Source organism: Cygnus olor, chromosome 7 (assembly GCF_009769625.2).
Source record: "Cygnus olor isolate bCygOlo1 chromosome 7, bCygOlo1.pri.v2, whole genome shotgun sequence".
Lineage (NCBI taxonomy): Eukaryota > Metazoa > Chordata > Aves > Anseriformes > Anatidae > Cygnus > Cygnus olor.
Window position 1 is genome coordinate 4539532 of NC_049175.1, and position 25387 is coordinate 4564918.

At 39.2% G+C, this 25387-nt stretch overlaps 1 protein-coding gene across 2 annotated transcripts; it reads right to left on the reverse strand.

The window, feature by feature from the left end:
* Positions 1–1124: 1124 nt before the first annotated feature.
* On the reverse strand, positions 1125–15140 carry PLAC9 (placenta associated 9). Of its 2 annotated transcripts, none has more exons than XM_040564602.1 (4): positions 14737–15131; positions 3670–3770; positions 2816–2936; positions 1125–1314 (listed from the first exon to the last, which is right to left on the reverse strand). In XM_040564602.1, the coding sequence occupies exons 1-4, from the start codon at positions 14792–14794 to the stop codon at positions 1304–1306; spliced, it is 291 nt and encodes a 96-aa protein (XP_040420536.1). In that variant the 5' UTR covers positions 14795–15131; the 3' UTR covers positions 1125–1303. The 2 variants fall into 2 exon arrangements, with proteins under 2 accessions (XP_040420536.1, XP_040420535.1); XM_040564601.1 differs by having other exon boundaries at positions 1233–1532; positions 14737–15140.
* Positions 15141–25387: the final 10247 nt, after the last annotated feature.

Sequence of the window (25387 nt, forward strand, 5' to 3'; positions counted from 1 at the left end):
TAGACACAGAATTATTCAGAAATTGTGTGCTGACAAAAGTTCAGGACTTGACTGACCTGTTCGCTGAGCAATTTTCTGTTCATGATATGTGTAATCTGTAGCTATTTCTTAGTATTTTTGTTGTGTGTGTTCGAATCTCATCTCTGACTCCTGGAACTCTGATTTTTTGTTCTTTGCTAGGATGAATGACATCTTCAGCTTGCCATTCTCAAAATAGAAATGTTAATTAAAAAAAAAAGTACAAGGGTGAAGAGGCATAGAGCTAGGTCAGTGAAAAGAGATTACTTATTAATCAAGAATGTGCAAACTCCTTCTCTTACTACACACACACGCCCACACACACCCCATTCTGTAAAGGTCACACAGGCCTTTTTTCCTAGAAGAAGTTTTGGTTTTGTTTGTCATGGAAGAATTCAGATCTTGTGAACGTAAGTATGAAACAATACGTAGAGTTAAAAAAAAAAAAAAAAAAAACATATAGTGGGGAGCAAAGATTATGTGATATGAACAGGTAAATAGGAAGGGGCTTGAAACATCCTTCTTTGAAGGAAATGAAATATACTTTTTTTTTCTGAAACTCTTCAGCTCCCCTACCTTTTGCTGTATTTTTTAATTTTCATGTTGATTGTCTGTGTCTTGAAGATAAAATATCAGTGAATTCCTTTCTATTTTTTCTTCTTCCTCCCTGAGATGAGGAGGGAGATGGATGTTGGAATGAATTTGGGATTGCATTGTCACCACAGCAGGGGAGGTGGAGGAGTATAAAGCCATCAGAATAAGTTGGCTGTGTATTTTAACTACAAATTCTGTCTAGGATGTGCAACCAGAACTCTTATTTCAATCAGTGGCAGTAATGTGACTATGTCCAAAGCCAGACCACTACACGTGCTCTTTCTTGTCAGACAATCTAACCGTATCTTGAGAGGACATTGCAGCTGAAAGTGTTTTTTCATTGATTTGTACTGATAGCAGGGGCTTACTTCTTTGCCAGGGAAGGAATATCATTTTGAATTAAGGGAAGTTTGTTAGCTGTGGTTCTGTCCAGGATCCCATCTCATCTTGTTTTCCTACTGACAATGCTGTATTTGAAATGCAGTTTTAAAATACAAAGCTTTGAAACGATGTCCAAAAGCAAACACCTTTTTATTAAAAAGCACAAAAACACAGAAGGATAACTACTGCTCAGAATTGTTCATCTCTGCTCAAATTCTGGAAACACAAGAAAGCTTTTTAAATGAACAAAAGTACAACTGTTTATAACAACCATACTGTTACATTCAGCTGTCTTCTGTCTCTGATGTGTTCAGCTGGCATCTGTATAAAGAAGAGTTGATGTAATTATTCTTGGTTATAAGATCAGGATCAATCTTTCCAGGCAAACATCATTGAAAATATGATGCGTGTTACTTTACAATGAGGAATTCTCAGTTTGATTCATCAAACCATAGAAGGAAGGTGCTACAGCTCTGCAATTCTTGGAGCAGTTGGCAGTTAATGCAACTTCCATCTGAGGGGTACTTACTGTAGGTGTGCTGTAAATAGGCAGAAGTTGACTTAGGATTTGCATTCTAAATCCACTGTAATGCTTTACCGGGATACTTTTTAAAATAAATGATACGAAGATAGTTTTTTAAAATAAACGATCACTGCAGGGGCATAACTTAATTGTTACCTATTAACTGCCCCTTACAGAGTTCTGGAAAATTCAATGAATAACAAAGTCAGTGAGGACGTAGAAATTCCATCTTCTCTACAGTCATGGTGCCCAGATCTGTACAGCCAACTGCAAGAAGAACTAAAAACCAACATAAAATTCCACTACTGTCTTCTTTCTGCCCACCTTATATCACAGAAGTGCTCTGTACTATGCGTGTGTGTATGTACATAAAAGTACAGCTATATTAAAAAACTGACAAAACTGACTTCAGGCGCATCCCTGCAGGATGTTCAAGTCTTTCCACAAGAGTTTTGTTCTCCACCAGCAGTGTGTCTCACCTTGTTAAATGAACTATTGATAGTCAGGCAAGAACTGAAGAGGACAGAGTGTTATAAGATGATGTGCAAGATAGATATCCAAGTAATTTGTTGTTGTTTAATTTATTCCCAAAATGTTTATCTAGGAGCATGTTTTGCATTAGTGGCAACTAGATTTAAGATACCAAAACTATAATATTTCCATTAACTTTTTTGTTTTTTTGTTGCCTTTTTAGTTGTTTCATTTATGTCACATGTGAAACTAAAGAATCACAGGACAATTAAACTCAAGCCTTGCGATTCCTTAGTCCATCCTGCTGTTCTAAGGGATCCTGAACTACATACCTGTTCCTTCCTACGTGCTTCTTGAACATTTCCAGTGCTGGGGAAACTACAGCCATGTAATTCCAGAGGTTCATTGGTCTTGCAAGAAAGTTTTGTGTTGTGTTTTGTTGGAATGTATTTTGGTGCATTGTTTTTGGTTTTATTCACTTTTGTAGTGGTGAAAAAAATACAGCTTTCATCTTTGCAGCAGCGTTATTCCTGTGGGCTACTTCAATCTTCTGTAGACTAAACATCCCCGACTTAACAACCTCTCTGTGTACCTCATGTATCTAGCTCCTTGGCTGGTTGGTTTATTAATTAATTTTCTTCTCCTCTCTTTAGTGGTGGCTGTAACACAGTGTCCAAAACTGGACCCAGTGTTTCAGCTGAGGCCTTAGCTGCGCTAAATTGAGTGAATAAATTTCTTCACGTCTGGTTTGGAAAAAGGATGAGATATTTGGCAATAGCACGTGCAACAGTGTTGTCAACTTAAGGTTATATCCCACTAGATACTTACCATCAAAAATATCCATAAGTGGGGTTCCTGGAGCAATGGGGATATTTGATGCGGTCTCACTGATGATATTGAGGAGTGACTTGACTTCTGATTCTAGATGCTCCACTGTTTTTATTACCTTCTAATGAAAACGAGGGAGGCAAATGGAGAAGGGGGTAGTCAGAGGGTCAAGTGGAAAGAATCTTACCAAATGTGTTAGTGCAAGAGCAAATCTACTGTCCCATACTACTAATAGCTAATTTAATTTATAGTGCACATTGCAGTTTTAAGTATTTCTTACGTTATACTGTCCTCTAGTGGCACGAAATACTAGAATTTGGTTTTGCAAGTTGTAACACTTCTAAGTCAAATTATGGGTTACAGAAGGAGCTTTGTATGAATTTAGTTTTAATTCTCTCTTATTTCTCAGCCACCGTCATATCCACAAAAAAAAAATCTTTGGGGAGGATGAGAGGAGCTGATGGGGTGGAAAGACAAGGGTTAAGGCTAGAGCTGGAGGAAGTTAACATGGCCATTTGAGAACCAACAGAACGTGGTTTGGCAGCTACCCAGCTGAGAATAGTTAGCACTGGACTCGTATCTTGTGGATGTTTAAGACATTGGGGAAAAACATGTAAACATTTCAGCTTTCCTACAATCCCAGTGACAGTTCATATATTGTTCTGTGTCTGCAGGAGTGAGCAGAAACTCCTTTGTCAAGCTTTGTCATCTGCAAAATTCACATCTTGTCTTGAATCTTGTCTTACAGAATCAAGAAGGGTCAGTGGCTAGCAACATGGTTCCTCTATTTTCTTTTGTCAAAAGGCTGAGGTAGAGGTCTAGTATAGTCCAGGAACCAACGCAGTAGCTCTTACCTCTTCAATAATATCCAAGCGTTCATGGATTGTATCATGTTCGTGACACCAGCTTCCTCTTCCCAAAGTTCCAGGTAACACATTGACAGGTTCTGCAGCAGCTGGAAAAACAGCCACAGTTAAATTAAACAGGGCTTTTTAATAACAGTGCTTACCTTTCTGACTTCTGTAGTTGTATTTGGCATGCTAAGAGCATTGTTTATTAAAGAAAATCTATTCTGTACCTGGTAGAAATTGCCCAGTAAATACAGGTGTACCCAACTGCTGTGAATGTCTTGCGGTGGTGCATACATTGTCAAAGTTGTTTGGAACAACCTGTTTTCATTTGACCTTTTATTTGTTTGTTTGTTGCCTTTGTTTTACACAACAGGTTTTTCTTTCCTGTATAGGGTTAAGTTTATAGACTCAACTCTGTCTCTACAAGTATAAAACCTAAGTGTTGGGAAGATCTCACTTACATATCAGTTCCTCTTAGACCTTCTTCAGAAGCAACTGGCATGGTAAAACTTTGATGAGCAGCTGAGTTTGTCCACTTATGTCCGGAATGGGTTCAAGCTGGTGATTCCGTTGTGGCAGAAGCTTGGCTGTAACAGTCTAATTTTACAATGCGAGGGGAAACAATAAATGTGTGTACAGCTAGTGCCATTTGCTGACCAAGTCACTCATTTACAATGCTGTATACAAAATCACACATCTCTTACAGTTACTTGTGTTTATCTCTCAGTACTCATGACTTGTTGCTCTTTGAGCATCTAGTTCTGCTGGCTGTGTGCCATAAAAGGGCAGTACCTGCTGGTGCCTGTGCTTTAATGGAGCCAATTTCTCTTCTTAGCGTTTGTGCAACATTCAGTAACTTTTGGATTTTAATACGTATGGAACAGTGATAGAGTATTGTAAAACCCACTAGAGTGATAGCATAATTTGCATGATGTTGTTAAGTCCTATTCTTACATGAGCCCTGAAGAGACTGTAACAATGTGCAGGCAGCAGCAACTCATTCTGTTGTTACTTGCTTGTAATGGAGAAAAACAGAGGAAACTGTGAGCTTGTGTTATAATGAACACTTAAAAACAAGAGGAGCAACTAGTACTGTCTCCAGTAATGTTGTGTGAGAGCCATGATTTGGATCTGATACAGGACTTCATCGCAAGTCTGTGCCAAGAATTTTGGATGTAGTTATCACATGACGGCAAACATGTTTGTAAGGATTGTAGTCATTGCAACCTGATAGGATGAGAGGTGTACTGTGGGCTGGAGTTCTTGAGGGCAGGGAGGAGGAGAACAGTTAAGTGTGACTTTATGTACTACGTGTGCTATTATTTAAAAATTTGTTTGGCAGAGTTTCAGAGAGAATTTTTGATTGTTTATTTGTAGCAAGATTTTTTGTTGGTGGTTTTTGTTTGTGTTTGCATTCACCAGGAGGTGGTGCTGTTAGGACAAAAACCCAAAGATGTAACCTGTCTGTTTAATACTTAGAAAAGACTTGAAATATGTCACGTACTTCAAAGATAGCTGCATTGCAGTTGCCTTTTTTTTTCCCCTTTTTTGTGTTTTGGGAGTGTTGTTACTTTGTAACTTAGTAGCCAAGTGAACCATGCTGTTTCTAGAAAATTTTACTTATTTACATGTGTGTTTTTTTTCCATCACAGTTGGAATGATATGGGAATGCTGAAATTTTATGTCAGAATTGGATGTTACAAAGTAATGTCCAGTCTTTCTATACAAACTCTGGCTGTGCTGGTAATAGGATAATAACAAGATAAGCTCTGTTTTACTGTTGGAGGTTAATACAATTTCTGCGTTTCCAATATTCCCAGCCTTAGCTCTCAGCATCAAGCCTGATGGCCTTATGCTGAACTGCTGCCCATCATGTCAAAGGGAGGACCTTGAATCACAAGGTTGAGTGGGAAGTTTGGGCGAGGGCCAGCACTGGTTGTATGCATTTTTTTAAGGAATTTGTGGCCGGCTCTAAGTTACATGCCAGGCTTGTTTAGTTTTGTTTTAGTTTAGTTTTTCCCTAGAAATGGAAAATACATGAGAGTCACTCTGACCGTGCATCTTATATCATGCTGGTCCTTAAAAGAAAATCCAGAGCTCTGCCTTTGGAGAAGCAGAAGTCACTGTTTGTCCTGCCCAAATTGGACTCTGAGCCAGAGGCTCTCTGACCTTTTCAAATTGGCCCGGTGGGCATGCCTGTTGGCACTGTGCAGGGACTCCTTTTACCTTTTTCCTGACACAGGACCTTGAATCTCATAAGCAACTCTTTGAAGCAGAAACAGTATCATGATCTTACCCAAAATGCCACTTTATTTCTTGCCTTAGCTTAGCCCTTTTGTGCGAAAGAGTTTTCTGTTGTGCACAAACCACAGCATCATGCTCTGAGGCCTGATTGCTACTCTAAGCAGGTGTACGCAGAAGGAGAGGTTCAGTACGATGGATGACTCACTTATTCAAAGCAGGACATGCTGGGATAGGTATATAAAGCCAATTTAAGGCTGTTGCATCTCACAGTGAGGTTTGCAAAACACTATACAGTTTTGTGTATGCATGCACACCGAGAGAACTCGGGAAAGAAGCTGCCGTGAAATGCAGGTCTTGGTAGCGCATGGTTCTTTGGTGTAGTTCATTCCGGTGCGGAAAGAGACAGCTTTCTGGCATTGAGGGTGCATTGCTGCTTTATAAGCTGCAACGGGCTTGGTGAAGGAGGAGGAGATGTCTCATCCTGGTTTGATAGGGCATCTTAGCAGAACCCCAGAACTGATGCTGTGACTGAAAAAAAAACTGACAGATGGTCTAGGCCTCAGTGTCTCAGGAAACGTCTGAAAGCAGTTGTTAGTGAGTGATAAGAGTTAGGAGGACATCTGTTTTGAAACCAAAATGTTTCTAGTTCCCAGATTGCATGACACGGAGCTCTCTGGGGGCAGACCCAGAAGAAAACCTGTCAGCGAGGTCCTGCATCTCCCTGTCTGGTCAGTGACTCACACAGAAGCGGAGGCGCCCCGGTGCCTGTGGTTGCCCCCTCACTGCCGCACCAGAACAGGGCGCTTTGGGAGGGAGGGAGTGATTGGTGCCACTGGCTGGGCAGCCAGTGCTTTGGTCAGTGTAGTTTTTAGTTTTATTCTGTTTTCAGAGCTTTGGCCCGAGGCTTTGGCTGCTAGAAACCTGATTATTACCTTGTTAACCCACAGCCTTTATCTCTGGGATGGGCTGTTCACAGGACACATCCGGTCCCTTGTAACTATGGCATGCAACTGGGTCACTATGGTCAGGCAGTTCATCCTAAGCAACAATTTTCGTGAGCTCAAAGAGAATCACATGCTGCTTATGAGTGTTGCCCTTCTCTGTATTGCAACTGGTGAAAGAAAATGACACGGTCTGACTTTGGTGCTGACCACCTCTGGCAGCATCTTTACCAATATAATAATAGCAGTCGTCTTGTAAAAGGAGCAAAGTATGGAAGGCTGCAGGCCATGTAAACAAATCAGTAATGGCCTGTTAGGGTACCTCCTTTTCCTTACCCTCTTGCTGCTGAAGAAACATTTTAAAAACATTAATTAGACTTCTTCCTTGCCTGTGTGTCAAAGCACGTGCGCAACCCAACAAAGCTTTTATAGTCAATTTTAAAGCTAACAACTTTTAAAGGTAAACTTTTATTTGTATGCTGTATAAAATACATATTTAAAATGTGTGGTTATTTCAATTTCTGGAAGCTTGAGCAAGTATGCATGCTTATAGAACGAACGTGGGATTTGGGGCGATTTTCTAGGAGACATATTTCCATGTCCTGAATATATCTTTTGAAACGTCATGGATTACTTTGGACAGATATTTGTTGTAATATTTCAGTATTTTGGATAGAATGTTACCTTTCAGTTAAGTCCTCATCTGGAAATTACCACTTGATGCTTCCTGCAAGTGATACACGTCGCTCAATTCTTAAAGTCACACTACTTAATACATAGGTGGCTATTTTACATCCAGAGTAAGGGCTCACTCATCCAAGATAGCAAAATGACCCTTATTTTATACAACAAGGATTAAATTTTTATGTTATTTATGTTACCTGTCATCTAGAAATTTTGACATACTTTGTGCCTTGTGCCTTTCCTCCTCTGATTAAGTCCTCTATGCGAGGTTGATGGTGCCCATAGAAGCTGGGTAGTTCTACTGCCCTGCACTGTCATACAGTCAGAAACCAGCAGATGGAGCAGAGAAATTGAGAATCTCCAAGTTAGATTTAAGGGTACCAGGAGATACAAGAAGTGCTTTTGTGTCTAGAAGTTTAAGCAGGACCTTCTTACGCAAGAAGTCTCCTATTGGGTGGAAGGAAGTGAAGTGGCTGTGTCATTTCCTCTTGTGTGTGTGAACTTCTTCATATAATAGTTATCTGCCAGTATCTGAATTCTAGATATACACATACACCTGCTCTTCCACTAAATATAAAAGTGCGTATACAAAGGCTGAATAGGCTTATTATTTGTTTTATAGATCTATCTAGGTATACAGATATGTGTCTATCTGTCCATATATTATGCGAATATATAGAAATATGGACATCTTGTTGAGGTTAGTGTCAAGATTCAGAGGGTGATGTTAACTTTCACTTGACTAATAAAAGTTATTACAGGATAGCTTTTGTGCTCCCCTCTATCTAGTCCCAGACCATTAGCGCTACATATAAGAAAACTCTTGTCCCCATACCTGTGTCACAAAGACACCTGATAGGAAAATAAATAAATACATAAAATATTACATGGTTGAAAGCTAGAACAAGACAGTTCAGGCTAAGATGCACATTTTTAAAAGCCAATGAATCAGTTTAGCAATTGAAGTGCCTCCTGCATTACTTGTACTAAGTATCCTTCCTAATGATGCATTAGAGGTCAAACCAACGTTGCAGGCTTGCTGTAGAAATTACTGGGTTGGGTTCTTTGGGCTGTGTTACGGAGAAGGTCAAGCTAAGTGATCATAATGTTCCCTTTTGGTCTTAAATTCTATAAAATCCCTTTTGCATCATGCTATGACCAGTGTGATTTTGAAAGTTAGCTTTCAAAAGTTCATGTTGTGCTCAGTAGGGAGGGAGATGTAAAACAAAGCGGACCACAAGCCAAATGAAAGACAAATGAGACTGAAACAGGAACCAGATGGCAAATGAAGAAAGCTGAAATCATGTGATAGAGGAAAGCAAATAAAAGAGAATATTTTTAACTGTTGAAGAAAACATACTATGGTCTCTGTTCTTGTTTTTACTACCTTAGGTTTAGCGGTATCATTTCATTTCTGTAGCATATATCATGAAGTGGTGAGATAGTTTTTAAGAAGAAAATGAAGGTGATAGTAATGGATTTATGTTCCAATAGTAAGAAATTCATCAACTTGAGTACATTTGGTGTACCACACAACTAGTTGGTAAAGAATACAATGGACCTCTGAAGGGATTTGCTGATCCTTGCTTAAATTATTCCTTATCTAAATATAGCGTTGGACTCAGCTTTAAAGCGTGTATATAAATTTAAAATGTTAGTTCAAGAAATCACACAGTTTACAAAAATGGCGAATATAACTTGTAGCTGAGTACAGAAAAAGTTCAGTTGCAAATATCTATAAGTATTTGGTGCTTTCAGACCCAAGTCCATTTTAACACAAGACTGTTAGTCATATTTAATTTGGAGGACTAATTCCAATTATGTCAACCCTTAGTTAGATATGGAAGTAGTGGATTAATTTGCTGTGCCACTTAGTGGTTTCATTACTGCCAGTGTGCCCAAATTCATTTTAAGTTGTATTATATATAATATAATCTGTATTAAATTTTATTGTTAGGGTGCCAAAGATTAATTGATCTGGATAGAATGTGTTGTATTGGAAATGCTGATTGTCTTCAAGCTCTTACATGCTTGGGAGCTTATCTGTAACTGGACATAGAAGATTTTAAAGGCTGTGATCCTAAAACACTGCCTAATGCTTAGCTGTGATTTAGACACTTTTGAGCCCCTTCCTAGAGTTTAAATTACATGCTTAAAAATAAAGGGTGTCTTGTCTTCACTGATTGCAATAAAGAGTGCAAAAAACATAGTATGTAAAAAATCATTTCTTAGCTTCTTTTATTCTGTCATACGTTGCTATGCTTCACTCTGGAGGCAACTGCAGGATTTTGTTTCTTTGCTTATATATACATATAAAAATAATGTGTTTGTATGTGTATATATGTACACACACCTTTATTAGGCTGTAGCTTTTATGGCAGAACCACACTGAAAATTCCATACAGTGCAAATGTGGGGAATGTCTATAATAGGAGATGGAAGGTAGGCATTGAATATTGGACGGGCAATTGAAAGTAGAAAGCTCTTCTGGAATGGATTATTATTATTTTTAATCTTTTCAACAACGTACAAAGTTTCGATGCCTGATTAGGGAATAAGCTGTAATCTGTACGTTCACTATATACCTGTGTACTTAAACCTCTTTCTGAGTACCAAGTCTTGGGAAGAATCCAAACATGGTATGAAATCCAAGGGATTCTTCTGGTATCAAATATTCATGAGCCTCTTATAATAATGGAACATTCTGAAATAAGTCTCTTCCATGAAAATAATTATTTTTAATATTGAATTTGGAAACTGAATAGCCACATCAAAAGTCAGATTCCAAATTTGCAGGTTTATACTCTGTTTATCAAGATATAGATAGAATATGCCACTATGAATGTTACTTCAGATCCTAGATCAGTTATGGTTGAAATTAATTCTTTTTTCCCTGAAAGAAAAGTACCAAAAAGGAAGTACCATGCATTGTGGAATATATTGCATTGGTGAAGATGGTCAGGATATTAGCCTACCACTTTTCTAACCTGTCTGCCCATCAACTTACATGTGAAGTGTCATGTTGTGACTTCTTCTGGTCCTACCGTGCCTCACTTAGTGTGTGAAATACTCAAATGAGAGGTGGGAATTGGCAGAATCATAGCTGGTTGAGAGATGGCTGCCATGTATTTCTGTATGAAACTATTTCCTTTGGATGAAGTTTTTGCTATTCTCATGTGATTCTCATTTCACGTGGGATCTTCAGCTCTCACTTGCGCAGCAGTGGAGACTGACAGAGAGTATACAAAGCCAGGGATAACCGTGTGCTACCAGTGCATGCTCTTTGTTTCAGGCTCAGCAAAATTGGCTATGGCTGTTTGCCAGAAGCAAAAGTACTACTTGAAAAACTACTTTTCTTCTGTGTTACTGTACTAGTGATTGTAAGAAACACTTAAGTTTTGTATATTTTTATTTAAAGGAAGGAAGATAACAATAAAAAGTTCCCATGCTGTTTTGGAATATGTTTCCAACATGCTGATCTTTTGAACAAGCAGCCAGGGAATATCTTCTTGTGCTTGCTGCTACAGTGGAAAATGACTACAGGAAAGCAGAGTGAAAAGAGAAATGAGCCTATGTAATTTGCAGGTGGGTTACTCTAATTCATTCTGTAGCATAGGAGAGGATACCCTAACGTTTTGGGTTGCAAACAAAAGTCTGCCTTTATTATGCATTATTTATGTATATATGTTTGTTTTGGAAATTAAGACGAAGTGTTAGATGTGAATAGCTAGCAGCCATATAGGAGATAGCTGTGTATGGAGAAGAGTATGAGCTGTTTTAGGAAGAAGAGGACCTGTGTTGAAGCATATGTTAAGAATGTAAGCTATGTAGAATGAGTGAGCTTAAGTCCTGTTTGAGAATGGAGTAGGTGAGATATGTGAATATTTGATGCTACCATAAATTTCAAGATGACCATTGGTATCTGGGGATAAAGAGTTCTTCAAATTTATGAGGATGTGGCTTTTGGTCTGTGTGTAGTAGTAGGAGCTATAATCATGGGGAGCGAGGTGTGAGGTGAGCCTGCAACTTATTAGTCAGCTCTGTGGCTGTGTAGTTTGCATATGAGTAAGTTATGGCAGTAGAAAGAAATATGATAGTACAATGAAAGACAATCCTTGTAGTTTTGTCCTAATACTTAAAAAATCCTAGGAATATGACCAAAGCTGTGTTCTCCTGTGGCAAACAGTTCACGTGTACTGCAACAGCTCAGGAAGTAGAATAGTGATAGATACACAAGCATACCAGTTTCCAGCATTTGTGGCCAAGACTAACAACTGTCTCATGCAGAGCAGATCAGCTGGATTTATAAATACAGCTGGTGCAGATGAACAGCAGGAGTCCTGTATTTCCAGACCCCTGGCTTCCTTGGAGTTTGATAATAACCTTTGATTTACACATGGACTCCAGATAATTCAATAAATAACTTTTTTAATTAAATATAACAAAACATAGGGTTTTGCAGATATGTAAAATCTGTGTAAGGGCTCACTTGTACACTGAACCCCTATATTCAGGTTGCCTCATGTTCTCAAGAAACACTTCTACGTCTGGGCACACTTTAATGTGACAAACTTTTTCTTCTTCCTTGTTGGAGCTCAGAGATGGGTGTTTACAAAGACTTATCTTTGAATTGGAGATGCTAATGGCTATAGTTTTCCACAAGTACAGAAAATACAAGTGATGTGGGGTGTAGATTAAAACTATCAGTGGTTATTAATAAATATATATATACACATAAGTCCGATTCAGATGGTAGCTCTCATAAGTTTTACTGTGGATTTAATTACAAAATACAGTAGTTTAATCTCTTGGAGCCAAAATACTTGCTATGAGAAAGCAAGCAGTCAATTCTGGGAAAAAAATAGGCTGTTCTGAAGGTGTATTTTTTTTTTCTCTGAAGTTTCTAGTCAATTGTCTACCTCGGATTGCTGTATATGTCCTTTACAATAGCCCTTTTCACTCCAGAAGATCCCAGATGTTCTGAAAAGTCATACTATGTTAGCTGAATGAAGAAAAAACATTATCTTATATTTGGTTTACTTTTACTTACAGTTAAAACCAAATGAATTTCTGCTGTTTAAAAACAAATCACACCACAGTGTGGAGTATTGAGCAGTGCTTCCCGTCAAGCTCTCCTGTCACTCTCCCCAGTAGCATGCTCAGTATTTGGTTTACTCATCTAAATGGAGCACGTCATGGGGCCCAGCCTGTTTACCTGATTGTCAAATAATTGTTTACCCAAGGACTCCAGGTCACCTCTCCGCCATGCATAAACACATGGGAGAGACTGTGCTGTTGGAGTGTTGCACCCTCACAACAATTTGCCCAGAGCTTTTTGTAAGAATGCAAACATGTTTAAATGGGGCAGGTATCGAATGGTCCAGTGCCTCTGGCTATGTTAAATGCTATGTTTGAGCAGCAGCGGCACCCCACAAACTAACCTACTAACAACAGCAAGGAATGAAAAGTTGCAGCCATTAACTAGGAGCGTGTGATTAATCCAAAAGGGAATCCATGCTAGCCCCTCATCTTGAGTTTTTGAAGTCTGAGCTCTGTGAATATGAAATTGTTTCTACTAATGGCTGAATTAAAACATAAACTCTACTTTAGCCATCCTCAAAGCATTTTTAAGAGGAACTGTTGCCAAACAGAACAGGAAAAAACAATGGATGAATCATGGGGGTGGTGGAGAGCGGTCAGGGGAAGGATCTGTAATGAAATCAAAAGTCAGATTCCCCATGTCAAAGGTAGCAAAGGGAGAACAGGGATGCCTTTTTTTAAGCCTGTCAGCTAGCCAGGATACTCACCTGGCCGTGACAGACACAAATTCAAATCCTTCCTCAGTGTGACGTGAAGAAAAGTGACTTGAAGAATATGGTCCAGGGCCATTGTGAACTGTAGATTCCCACCTCCCAAGAAGATATCCCCTTTCTGCCTCTTTTGGCAAGAGCTGTTCTGAGATGGGGTTCTTTCTTCTTCTTTTTTTTTTTTAAACTCTTTTGAATCTTTTCCATCTTACACAAAATACTCTGCTGAGACAGTGAAAATGATTCCATAACAGAGTAGCTACCACCTGGCATAACACTGGGTAGTCGTCTCCACTGTAGCTGATATTCAAATACTGTTTTATTTGGCTAAGTTTTACCTGAGCTTGCTAATGATTTCAGCTTAGACCAAATGACATTTTTGGGGAATAAACAAAACCAGTTTTCCAGAAGTTTTCATGGGGTGAAAACAAGTCAGAGTGCCCTTGCTGGGACTGATAGCTCAGTTCATCACTGTTAAATGTTATAAAACCAGCTGCGTGGCAAGGAGACGGGGCAAGGAAGGGTGACTGGGTCTTTGGGGAAAAGGGACTAAGTTTTTTGAGAAATGTTTTGATTGTAATGGAAACTCACTACCCTGCCATGAAATACAAACATTGTATGTTGTCAAGAAGTCTGAGCAGAGGGAAAATGATGCGGGGCCTCAGCTAGCAGAAAACACATAATACAAACAGGCTGCGTAGACAGGTTTGTGGTAACACAGGGACTATAAACCTCGAACTAGCTAAAGAGAATAGCTTTCAGTCACACCATCAGCTGCACTGTGATTACAGGTTAGTCTAGTGCCAGACCTGCTGTTAATGAAAGTAAAATTTAGATGCCAGTTTATCAGAAGCTGTCTTTTTATACTTCTTAGTCCTAAGGTATTTGAAGAAGGTGTTATTTTTCTCAAAAATCTCAGGAATAAGTAATACAAAGCAGTAGAGAAAAAAAATACAGTACTGTTAATAGCAGCTCTATAAAGAAGGGTTTGTAGAAAGAAAAACGTTTCTCTATTCACCTTGAACTTTGATCTCATTTCTGAGTGGATTAGTGTGCATGTTATTAAGGCTCCAAAGCAGTAATTATGGAGTGGCAGGGCACTGGATGCAGCACATGAATGTGGCTCTAATTTTCTCAAAATAAAATGATAGTCTCCCATGAGTAGTGAAACACCTCTAACAGTGCAGTATGCCTTCAGGATGGACTTGAGTAGCACAACATTGGAGTTTTTTTTCTGTTAAAAAACAATATTCCCACAGAATTCAAACACATACCTGTTTCACCTTCATGTAAAACCTATAGAGGTGGCAATTCTGTATCTCCCCCCCCACCAACCCAACGCAAAGGCTTTTCCTGTGCCACGGTTTCTGCTTGAGAAGCTTGGAATCACTCACCTAAAAGATCCCGCTCCTGCAGGACTACAATAAACGCCAGTGCCCAGATGAAAAGCATGGTTTCAAAGCCTCCACACTCTGTCGTAGTCCTGGTGGAGAGCACGGCAGGCTCCCTCTCCAGCTTTACATAGACTCCTCTGTCCGTCCTGCCGTTCGTGTTGATGTTTAGCCAGAGCTAGGAGGAAATACGTTCAGGCTGAGCCAAGATTCTTAGGCTGTGCCTTTTCTCTTCCCTCCTTTTAAAAAACACCCTTCCAGCTCCACAAAAAGTCCAGTTACCCAGGCAAGCTGGTAGTGGTCCAAACTGCCCAAAGTTTTTACCCTTATATTTATTTATGCAGCCTACAACTGGAATATGCTGAAGAGCTTTGAATCCTGTAAATGCAGCAAATAGGGCTAGAGAAGAAGTGAGAGAAGAGGAAGGGGTTTTGGGTGTTTCTTTCCCTAGGGCGGGGAAAGTAGGAGTACTGGAAAACAGTATCTTTAGGGTTGTGAAAAAACAGTGTTTTCTTCATTATGTGTTCCTTTCTAAGACTGCGAAAAAACCTCTTTTGGGCAGGTAAAAGTCCTGCTGGTTTGAGTGTGGCAGCACTGTGGGAGACAGTAACTGTTTGTGGTGCCTTGTGTTCAGAAAGCATCGCAGGAACTCCCGATGAGCCTTCTGAGCTCTTCTCAGTTGGGAAGGTGTTTGAAATAGGTTAGACTTTGTAACATTATGTGCAAAAATAGCATTATCTGCAAAAATGATAATGTGATTGATTTTGAGCAGGGTCCTAATTAAATGTTAACTGTTTGTCTTGAGAGTTTGTAGGTGTTGACTGATAAGTATTAATGTATGACATGAGGTGGTGTGTGGAGCTAGACCTCCGATCCCAAGTCCGCCACAAGTTCCTGGTACAGCCTTGGTCATCCCTCCTAGTTTGCAGATCATTAGTTTATACTTTTGAAGGAAAATTAACGATCCAACCAATCTTAAACAACAACAACAACAAAACATGACTAATACTTTGTTTGTCAAATTTTTTGCGGTGTTTGAGTAAAAAACACATTTCTATGAAAATTCTTATATTTTAGCAAGGAATAGTTATCACAGAGCAAGTTAGGAATTAATTGCAAAGCTTGTATATGACAAAGGGCTGAACATACTGACATGGTAGGCTGTGAATTCTGAAGTGAGAGGTTATCGTGCTTTGCCTGTGACAATGTCTGTTCTGAGGCTGCTGGAGAAGTGGAAGTAATCAAACAGACTGAGGAAATGCAAATGCTGTCCTGGTGATTTCTTTACAACTGTGATGCGCACCTGCAAGAGTGAGAGCCCTGTGTAACACTTCGGAGACAGGAGATTCGGGGGGCAGAAGAAGAACATTTTAAAATAGTTGATTTCTGTTTTCTGAATGTGTTTGTCCATTAACTTTGCCTTTACACTAAATACATTTCTCAAGCAGAATCATCTGTTGCAAAGGAAGCCAGTTCATGGATGTTTTTCTGCATGTTTTCTGCTCTGCTTTACACTATATTATTAAAAAGCAATGAACATACATTGAATTGGTTTTCCCCTCAGCACACTGTAGCAAATCTTGGAACTGTCCTTCCAGACCACTGCTGCTGAGGTCACTCGCCCCCCTTTACAGCACGTGTCCTCAAGGTTCCTCCTGAACTGGGCTCAGGCTCCTGGAAGAGTTCAGGTCTTCCAAGGAACTTGCCTCTTATTTGTCAAATAGTGTTATGTTCAACTATAGTGAAGTGCTGGTCTGATATCCGTGGAGAATTAAATAAAATAGTGAGGATTTTCTCTAATATCGTACTCCAGGGATTGTTTCTGTAGTGAGAGAGTTCTTTCTGCTGCAGGGAAACGCAGCCAGAAGGAACGCTTATGCCAAGTAAGATTTTGGTTTTCAGTAGGACTACCTGTCCAAAGAATTTTGATGGTCTTGGGTAATTGCCCAAGATGATTTTTGTTAATTCATAAGCACTCAGAATGAAGCTGCAGATGAAGAGCACTTAACTAGTAACATGAGATTAAAAAAAAAAAAAAAATCAGGGGATACGACAGAAATCATTAAATTGCAAAGTAGATTTTTCAGTTTAAGAGAGAAGATTTGGGAACAGCAGAAAGAATATGATATATACAAACCTATTTGTCTTCTGGAAAGTTAGTCAGTAACTGATTACCATCGGAGAAAGCATTCTTCAGCACATTCATCTTGGAAATGTCCATATATGAGAATATAATGAGATCATATGAATATAGGTTTGCGCAAAATCCAGCTGTTGAGATGTTCCCAAGATACCAGCAGCCAAAGAAAGCATACCAGTGAACAGGGATGGGAATTTTTGCCAGCAGGCAGTCTGGCGAAAGGGAGAGTAAACACAAGGATTAACTATTTTGGGAGTGTGTGTGGTTTTTCTTTCTTTTCTTTTTTTTTTTTTTTACAGCTTCGCAAAAGCAGTAAATAAGTGCACAGAGGAGATACCACTGAGCGCATAGGAAAGAGGGACAGAATAAAGAAAGGGCATGTGTCAGCAGAGGATGTATGTGCCACAAGAAAGAAGATCTTATTGTTCATGGGCATGAAATCCTACAGCATGGACTGGCAGAGGAATATAGCTGCATGTAAAATTTGCCAAAATTGGAGTACACTGTACTGCAGCTCCTCGGGACGTTAAGTGAAACAGAGAGAAAATTAAGCAGAGATTACTTCTAGGAACAAAAATACAGTAGAAAGCCCATCCTTGTAGAGATAGAAAAAGTGCCTTCACTGGGAGACGAACTGAAAGAGAATGGTCTCTGTCCTGGATTTAATGCTGAGGGATGATGAAATCAGCACAAGGTTGCTGTGTACATGCTCCTGCGAGAAGATTCATGCCCTTTAGGGTCTGTGGAGATTCCTGGGCTTTCATCACGCATTACTAGCTGCTAGCTACTCACGACCAGAAGTTCTGCTACTTGGAGCTGTTGAATACCTTATGTAAATGGGGCTTAGTTCACAATTCTAGAAAAGGTGAATTATTTCGACCCTCTTATTTACTCAGTTCCGGCTGCTGAGTTGAAGCAGTAATTGAATATATGTGGAAGCAGAAGTTGTTGCTGGGAGAGGATGATTTCCAAATACAGGTTTGCAGCTTGCTGACTGCTTTCAGGGGAAGCAAGAAGCTTGCTTTGCAACAAGTGCATCTTTTTGGTGAACAATCAAAGGTACCTTGTAGTGCTGATTTCACCAGAATGAAGTAGACGTTGCCATTTGAAGTTTTCAATAGTAGTGACTCTTAGCATCACATCCCCAGCAGTCTCCACTGAGCCTCCATACCCCTGTTGTTCATGGGGGCAGCCTTGGTTGGCGCTGCAGGTCCTGTGGTGTTCACACTTCAAGAGTGTGAATATCTTCAGGTCCTGTTCCAGTGCAATCCCCTCTCCCATCTGCTGTGTATCAACTTGAATTAGTGGTTATTACATTGATTTGCAAGGAACATAGTAAGTGCAAAATTTTCCTGTGTCGTCATAAAGGCACAATCTTTGATTCTGGTTAAAAAGAATCACACAGTTGATGTTACGAGGTGCTGTCAAGATCAGCTTTGTCTCTGACTGTACCGTCCTTGGAGAAGTTTAACAAACGTTATGTGCCATGGAACAGACAACTCTGATCCAGCCTTCTTCAAAACAATACATTTTGTACTACGCCTAAAGCCAACAGTGAGTCAGCTACTGGAATCGATCCTCTTGTGTCATCTTGGTGCCAACACGCTAAGCTGGATTCTGCTCGCCGTCATTAGGTAAGCATCCGATGGCTTCATGCTGTTTCGCATCTGTGGCTTCAGCTTCCTGAGCAATCATCTGCACGAAAACTGAATCACAAAACTGAAGGAAAAGGTGGGTCACATGGAACATTAGTGATGTTTTACAGATTGTTTTGTATTTTAACCAGTGGTAGATACTTTCATTTGACAGATTTCATACATTGTTATGAAGCCTGGCCATAGCCTCAGAAACCCCTATGATACCCTAACAAGCTGGTTTAGCAATATTCTCAGCTAAATTAGTGAATCAGGAATAGACTCTTGACTCCCGAGCTTGTATTGCACACGAGAGACTCTACAATACATACTGTATTTTTTATTACAGAAGGCTGCATCCCTTTGCTGTTGCAACTTTGCATCCACCCATCTGAGTCACTCAAAAAATGTCAACTAGATCTGAGAGTCTATTTCAGATAATACTCTAGAAAATAATACTCAATGGGGGAAATACTTGATTATTCTCAAGTTAGAATTACTCAGTTAGTGTCTTTAGCACGCGATTTGCACACCACACCAATTAAAAGAAATAATGACTTGAAACTGGACCGACATTTTCATTCTGTGAAGGAGTAATTAATATCTGAGAAGCTATTCATCTGTTGAGTAGCACCTTGCTGAGCACAAGTCATGACAAATAGTCATGACTGTTTGCAAAGTTGAGGTCTGTGTTACTTAACATCTGTGTACCTTACTCATTAGGTAATTCATCAGCTGTGTATATGAAAGCCTTTGAATAACAGGTAATATTTGCCTGTGAGGTACTTGTGAGGTGGAGATATTTACTGAAACAAAAGAAACAGCTGGGAATAAATCCTATTTGGATCACTAGTCAGCCTATTCTCCTTTTTCCCTTAATTACCTACAAGGTTCATGGATAGATGCAAAAGAAAGAAATGGCTTGCCAGAGATAGAAGCCAAGCTAATCTCCTCACTGTTCTTTTCCTGAACACTTGCAGTACACGTATTATTTTACAGCTGATGGAGTAAAAAATCTCAGGTTAAGATTCCTTTTAAAATTAGAGTGTTGTAAGGAAATAGAATACTGTAGCAGGGTGTTAGTAGATCTTTGTTATTACATCTCCCTTACATTTTCAGCTGCAAGTTTTCTTCCAAGCGTGCTTCCGCCGCATGCTTTTAGGAAGAGACTGAATAAGAATGTTGGAATGAATATTTTTTTATCTTGCTAGTCTGCATAGTTTATCATGTAGTGGATTCTGCTCAGCAAGATTCCCAACAGTACAGTTAGCTATTACCGTATGGTACTGGCTTCTTACCTCTTTAATTCCAGCTGCAAAACTGTATTACAAAGACAAATACTTACATAATGGTACTATTCAGTAGATAGGAGACTTGATGGTAGTTGTCAGGGGAAAATTTGTCATCATGAATGGGAAGGCCCATGAAACAATTTTTTGTTAAAAGTTCAGCCAAGGCATGAAAAACCTGTGAGACTATGAACAAATTAATAGATTAGTATGGCCACCACAAGCTCTAGAGTCAGGACATTAACTCAGATTGTTAGAAACAGATGTGAACTCTGGATCCTTGTCCGCCACCCCTTATTTTGAATTTTTTTCTAATGAGATCCTTAAAGGGTGATCATTTCCATAGGGTCTTGGGGAGAGGCTGATAGTGGTTACACCTGTACTAGTTTGATGTATCTGCACGGATATTCTAGTTAGTGCTAAGGACAAAACAAATAAGAACAAGAATTGTAACCTGAAACTAAGTTCTCACAGGAAAGCAGGATAGTGCAGATGCGGTTTCTAATGCCAGATTTTAGGACACCCTGTCTTGCTTTTAAAAGATCAGTTGGATCTGGGTATATTAAAATATGTGTAGCAGTAATCTGTCCAGATGCAGTAAAATGTACGATTTTGCTTAAAGTTATCTGTCTGAGTTAAACAAACTGTTCTTCAACTCAGACCCACCACTGGAACTCATTGTAAGACTAACAAAAATATTATTTCCTAGTTCAGATATTAATCTATGCCATTTTGTATTTTTCTCTAAGTGCTTTCTGTTTTTTCTTCTTAGATACTACTTTTCACCATCTACAATAGTGACTATTTTAGGCGTCTTCTAATTAACGCTGAGAAAAGAGGAAATAGAAGATCAGATGATAACATACAGGGAAGGGGAACGAAGGGCTAATTGAATGTGTTCGAGGAATCAGAAGTATCAGAAGTGAAGATTGAGGAGCCATGTGAATCATCAGGACTCTAAATAATTCCAAGGTAATCTGTTCTCTTTAAACTGTATCATTAGCAAAGTGAATTAGAAGAAGCTGATAGGACAAGAGCCTGTGGTTTGAATTTCGAAGAATTATACCAGTCCAGGGTGCAGAAAGTGTCCTGTTGATGTGAGTGAATAGGTGTTATACCAAGACCAGGAGTTAACCACAGGGAGGGACTCGATGGAGGTAACGGAAAGAGGCTAGGCAGGCAGAGACACTGGTGAGGCTGTCAGGTGAGGCCAGGCAAGAAGGGCAAGGGAAGACATGCGGTGAGCAGGCTGGCTGATGCAGGTGAACCTCACCTGACAGCCAGGGAGCTGGTGAGGTGAGGCATCCTCTGTTAGCAGAACCCTGCTGCCTCACGGGTGAACAGAGAGGTTATCTATTTCTGTCTGCCCGGTTCCCCGAGGAGGCGCTCTGCTCTGCTCCATCTCTCCACCCCCATCTTGTACTCAGGCATTTGATTTGTTTTTATCTTCCTCCAGTTGTGCTCAACGAAGATGAGATCCAGGCTGGGTGATCTGATTTCAGGCACAGTGTGAGCTGCAACCTAGAGCTTAGTGTTTTAATTAGACACAGCAGGAGGAGTGGGAAGAGGATTTAGATCAATGAGTGTCTAAGCTAAGGTAACAGACTCCAAACTGTTACGTACTTGACCTTGAGATTACTTATGCTAACTAGGAAGCAAAGGAGTTCAGCCTGTCTCAGAAACATCACTCCAGTGAAGCATTTATTACTTTCAGCGGAAACAATTGCATGTTCTTCACTACAGTTAGACGTCTAAGCAGACACATGTCAAAAACCTTTGCAGGCTTTTTGAGCCTTTGAAAGCATCATATAGTAGTTGTCTACAGACTGTGGCAAACTAGAATCAGTTTGAGTAATTCTGTAAAACAAAGTTTCACTTTGTTTCAGGTCATGTCCGCTTGTCATTTAAATGCTTATTTTTGTTACTGAACATAAAACTAATGACTACTACAGTAAAACTTTGAAATTATATGGTGCTGCTGCCATGTTGTACTGCCTTCTGAAATAGTGGTGTGTGTTCCACTACTTATCATGCCTGTGCTCTGCACAGACAAGCTGGTATCTTGCTTCAGGGGTTCGCTCTATTGGCTTTCAGCTGGTGCATTTCTCCTCTAATGTGAACACAAGCGTGCGACCAAGTCTTCTTGGGTGTAGAGCCCAGGATCAGTGATAACGTAATGTACTTTATGTTACCCAAAGACATCTAGATAGTCTTCACTAGTTAATATCATTTTGCAAAGTGGCTTTGAATAGATTATTGGATACTTACATGCATTTGCAATACTAATTTGCTGTCTCTGCATGTATTAAAAATGTTATCCTACAATTTGAAATTGAGATAAGAAGGATATCACAGAGCTAAATATTCCAGGTGGCAATGCAAAATGCTTTACTGGTTCTTACCAGTTATTTAGTCCAGGTGGAAAAGTGTGTGATGTTGGTTTTGTTTGTTTGTGTTTTTGTTTATTTGTTTTAATACCAAAGCACAAGCTTTGTGCTGGAGTTTCCAGTTTTTCTCAGCTATTGTAATGTATTGGTTCAGCATCTTACATTCCTAAGTGATCTAATTCTAAATAATATTTTGGGGAGATAAATTTTGAACCTCAAATAAAAGGTTTTGCTATTTGTCTTGACAAATATCTCATCCTTTCTTCAAAATATTTACTTGATAAGCAGATGGTCTGTACCACATCCTAACTTTACACAAAGCACAGCCAGACTGCCTGTTAGACTTGTGCCTGTCCTTTCTCTCAGCCACTACAAAATATATCTTGAGGAAGCTAGATCTATTACCACTGACTTCAGTCTGCCTGATCAGTCTTTTCTCAGTTGTCTAAAGATAACAAAGAGTAACATGAAATTTCAATACCATAGGTCAGTTGCTGTCTGACAAATATAAACTCTGAGGGGTGAAAATCTGGCCTGCTTTATTACTATTGATTTATGCAGAGACTGAGATAGAAGTGAAACTAGCATGGTAAAGAAAAAAAAGTGAAGGTTTTGGTTTCTGTTCCTTTTGATTGTTATTATTGGCAGGTCTTTTTGTATTGTCTATATTTGTCTGCACTGCATTTTGTAGTGTTTTACCACCATATTGCTGTTGCACCAATGCATTGCATAATCCTAAATTATCATTTTAGTTTTCTGTGTTGCTACTCTGAACAACTTTTATTTTTTTTGGCTTAACTGTAGACTGTCTCCACCCACTTTCCCTCTGTAACTGATCATATTCTGCAAAGAATTCTCACTTGGATAGACTATCATTTCCCACCCATGCTGTTCTCACTGAGGTTAGAAATGTATTTATTTTATTTAGTGTGGGGGGAAAAACTTGGCTAACCCTTCAAAACGATCTTTCAAGTCCTGTAATTCAATGAAGTCTTTATTTACAATGGTAATAGCTATTTCTCCTTGCGCTCTCCAAACTGAGTTCTCTCTGGTTTCAAGAGAATGAAGCACTGTTTTCCATTTTCAAGGTCTCCAAATAGTCTGTACCTCAGATCAAATCTTCTACCATCAATGCAAAAGGCACAGAAAAGTAATGCCAATCTATCCTAGGACAGGTGCTTTGTAGTTCACATGTTACTTCTTTGGTTAGTCTATGGGCCATACTTGTCAATTTGAGCAGTTAGTGGACCAACACTATGTAAATTGTTCATTTCCCATGTGTTTGGTCTTCTGGTAGTGATAATCATGATCCTATTCAAGATGAACAAAATATTGAAAATAACCTATTTATTCTGTTAGCTAAGAGTGAGGTTATATGTGAAAGGTTTACAGGGGATATTAAAGGTGATATACTGTAGAAGACTTCTGTTAATTAGGGGCAAAACCAGAGAGAAACAAGGACATCCTGGAAATTCCAAGTGCAACAGACAACAACCACTTGCAGGTAATTGATTCAGGGCACTCAGTCTGAAAAAGAATCATGAGAAAAATAGATTAGTGGAATCACTACCGGGATGTAGCACCTTTCTAACCAACTAGTTTAAATTTCTGAAGTGGTCTACGTGATCTATGTGCTTTTTTGGTGTAGGTGAAGGAGCCAGCGCTGCAGGCAACAGGTTGGATTCCCTTCCCCACACCTAACTAGATGCTCTTGGTGGCAGTGGGAAGAAGGCTATGTGGTACCCTGCTGCCCTGACTTTCTCTGGTCTGCATCCACCCTAGCAGTTATAAAGCTCCTCTAACAATCATGGGGCTCTCCTTGGAGAAGAAAAATAAGTCTGAAAAGGCAATGAAATCAGGAAGGAGCTATGAACTCCATTGTAAAACACTTGTAATTGCTGTTAAACTATGGATTACATTGGTTCAAGTATATTAAACCTGGCATCAAAAGAGCATAAATACGTACTTGAGTTTCTCTCTTGCTAAATATGCCCTTAGTTACATGCTTATGAGCTTTCAAGAATGTCGTCTTTATTTGTAACGGTCTTGATACAGGAGCATGAAGTTAGTAAAACCTCCATTCTGGCCAGCCTTCTTCTCTTGTGCTCTGACCATAAAGTTAGACATAAATTTGTGCTAGACAAACATTAAGAGGAGAAAAAGTACTTTAATCTGTTTATATATACAAGGCTAAATTTCAGCCCTCCAGTTTGCAGAGAGCTGTGAATGAGAATCTTAAAAAAATCAGTAGAAATGAGACTCAAGATTTATTTATTTCTGTTACAATAACATGTTAACACATCAGGTTTGGCTTTTGCTTGTTTTCTCTATGCCAATCCTTAATTAATATTTGCCTTTCACTATCTGCTGGTGCTCTAGGTGTTTTTTAAGATAAATTACTGTGTAGAAAGACCTAAAAATACTAAGTGTAGAAAAAATGGACGTTTCTCCCTATGAAAAGCTTCATGAGAATTTATTTGTACAGAAGGATTTGAAGAAGCAAGGAAATGCTTCACTTCTGTTGTGCATAGTGTTAGGTGATGCAATGGGAAAAAAATATCTTCCAAGCTCTAGTGCTATTACTCTCACCCAGAAAGTAGTCTTATTACAGCTGTGGGTAATTTGTTGTGATCAAATGTTGGGATCCTTTAAGGAAGACCAAGGGAACTTAAAGCCTCAGGAATTTCTTTCTTTTTTTTTTCTTTATAAATTCTTTCCTTTTTTTTTTTCTTTATAAATCTTAGGATCTGCCATCACAATTAAAAGTTTAATTAAAAGAAAGTTTTCTATGCTATAAATGAATGAAATAGTTCATTTTTATGTAACTTCAGTTAGGAAAGTAGGAAAAAAAATGGCAAGTTTAAACAGTAAATCTGATTTAGATGGCCTTTACTGTCAATTCAAAGGCATACCAAACCAGCACAAGTACTGACGTGAGACTGTGCCCCTGGAAAATGTCATTTACAGGGAGGTATTGCCTTCTGCTGGAGCAGCAGCAGATATGGCAACTGCTGCCAATAATTGCATTAGTAAAGACAAATTAAATAAATAGGGATTTCCTGGAGAAGGATATGGGGAAGAAGGAAGAGACCAGATTAACTTCCTTGATATAAAGGCTGCTGAGTTATTGAAAGGGTTTAAATAACAAAGAGAGGTGTTATAGTGAGAGAAAGCACACAAACTCGGGAAACAGCACCTGTTAAA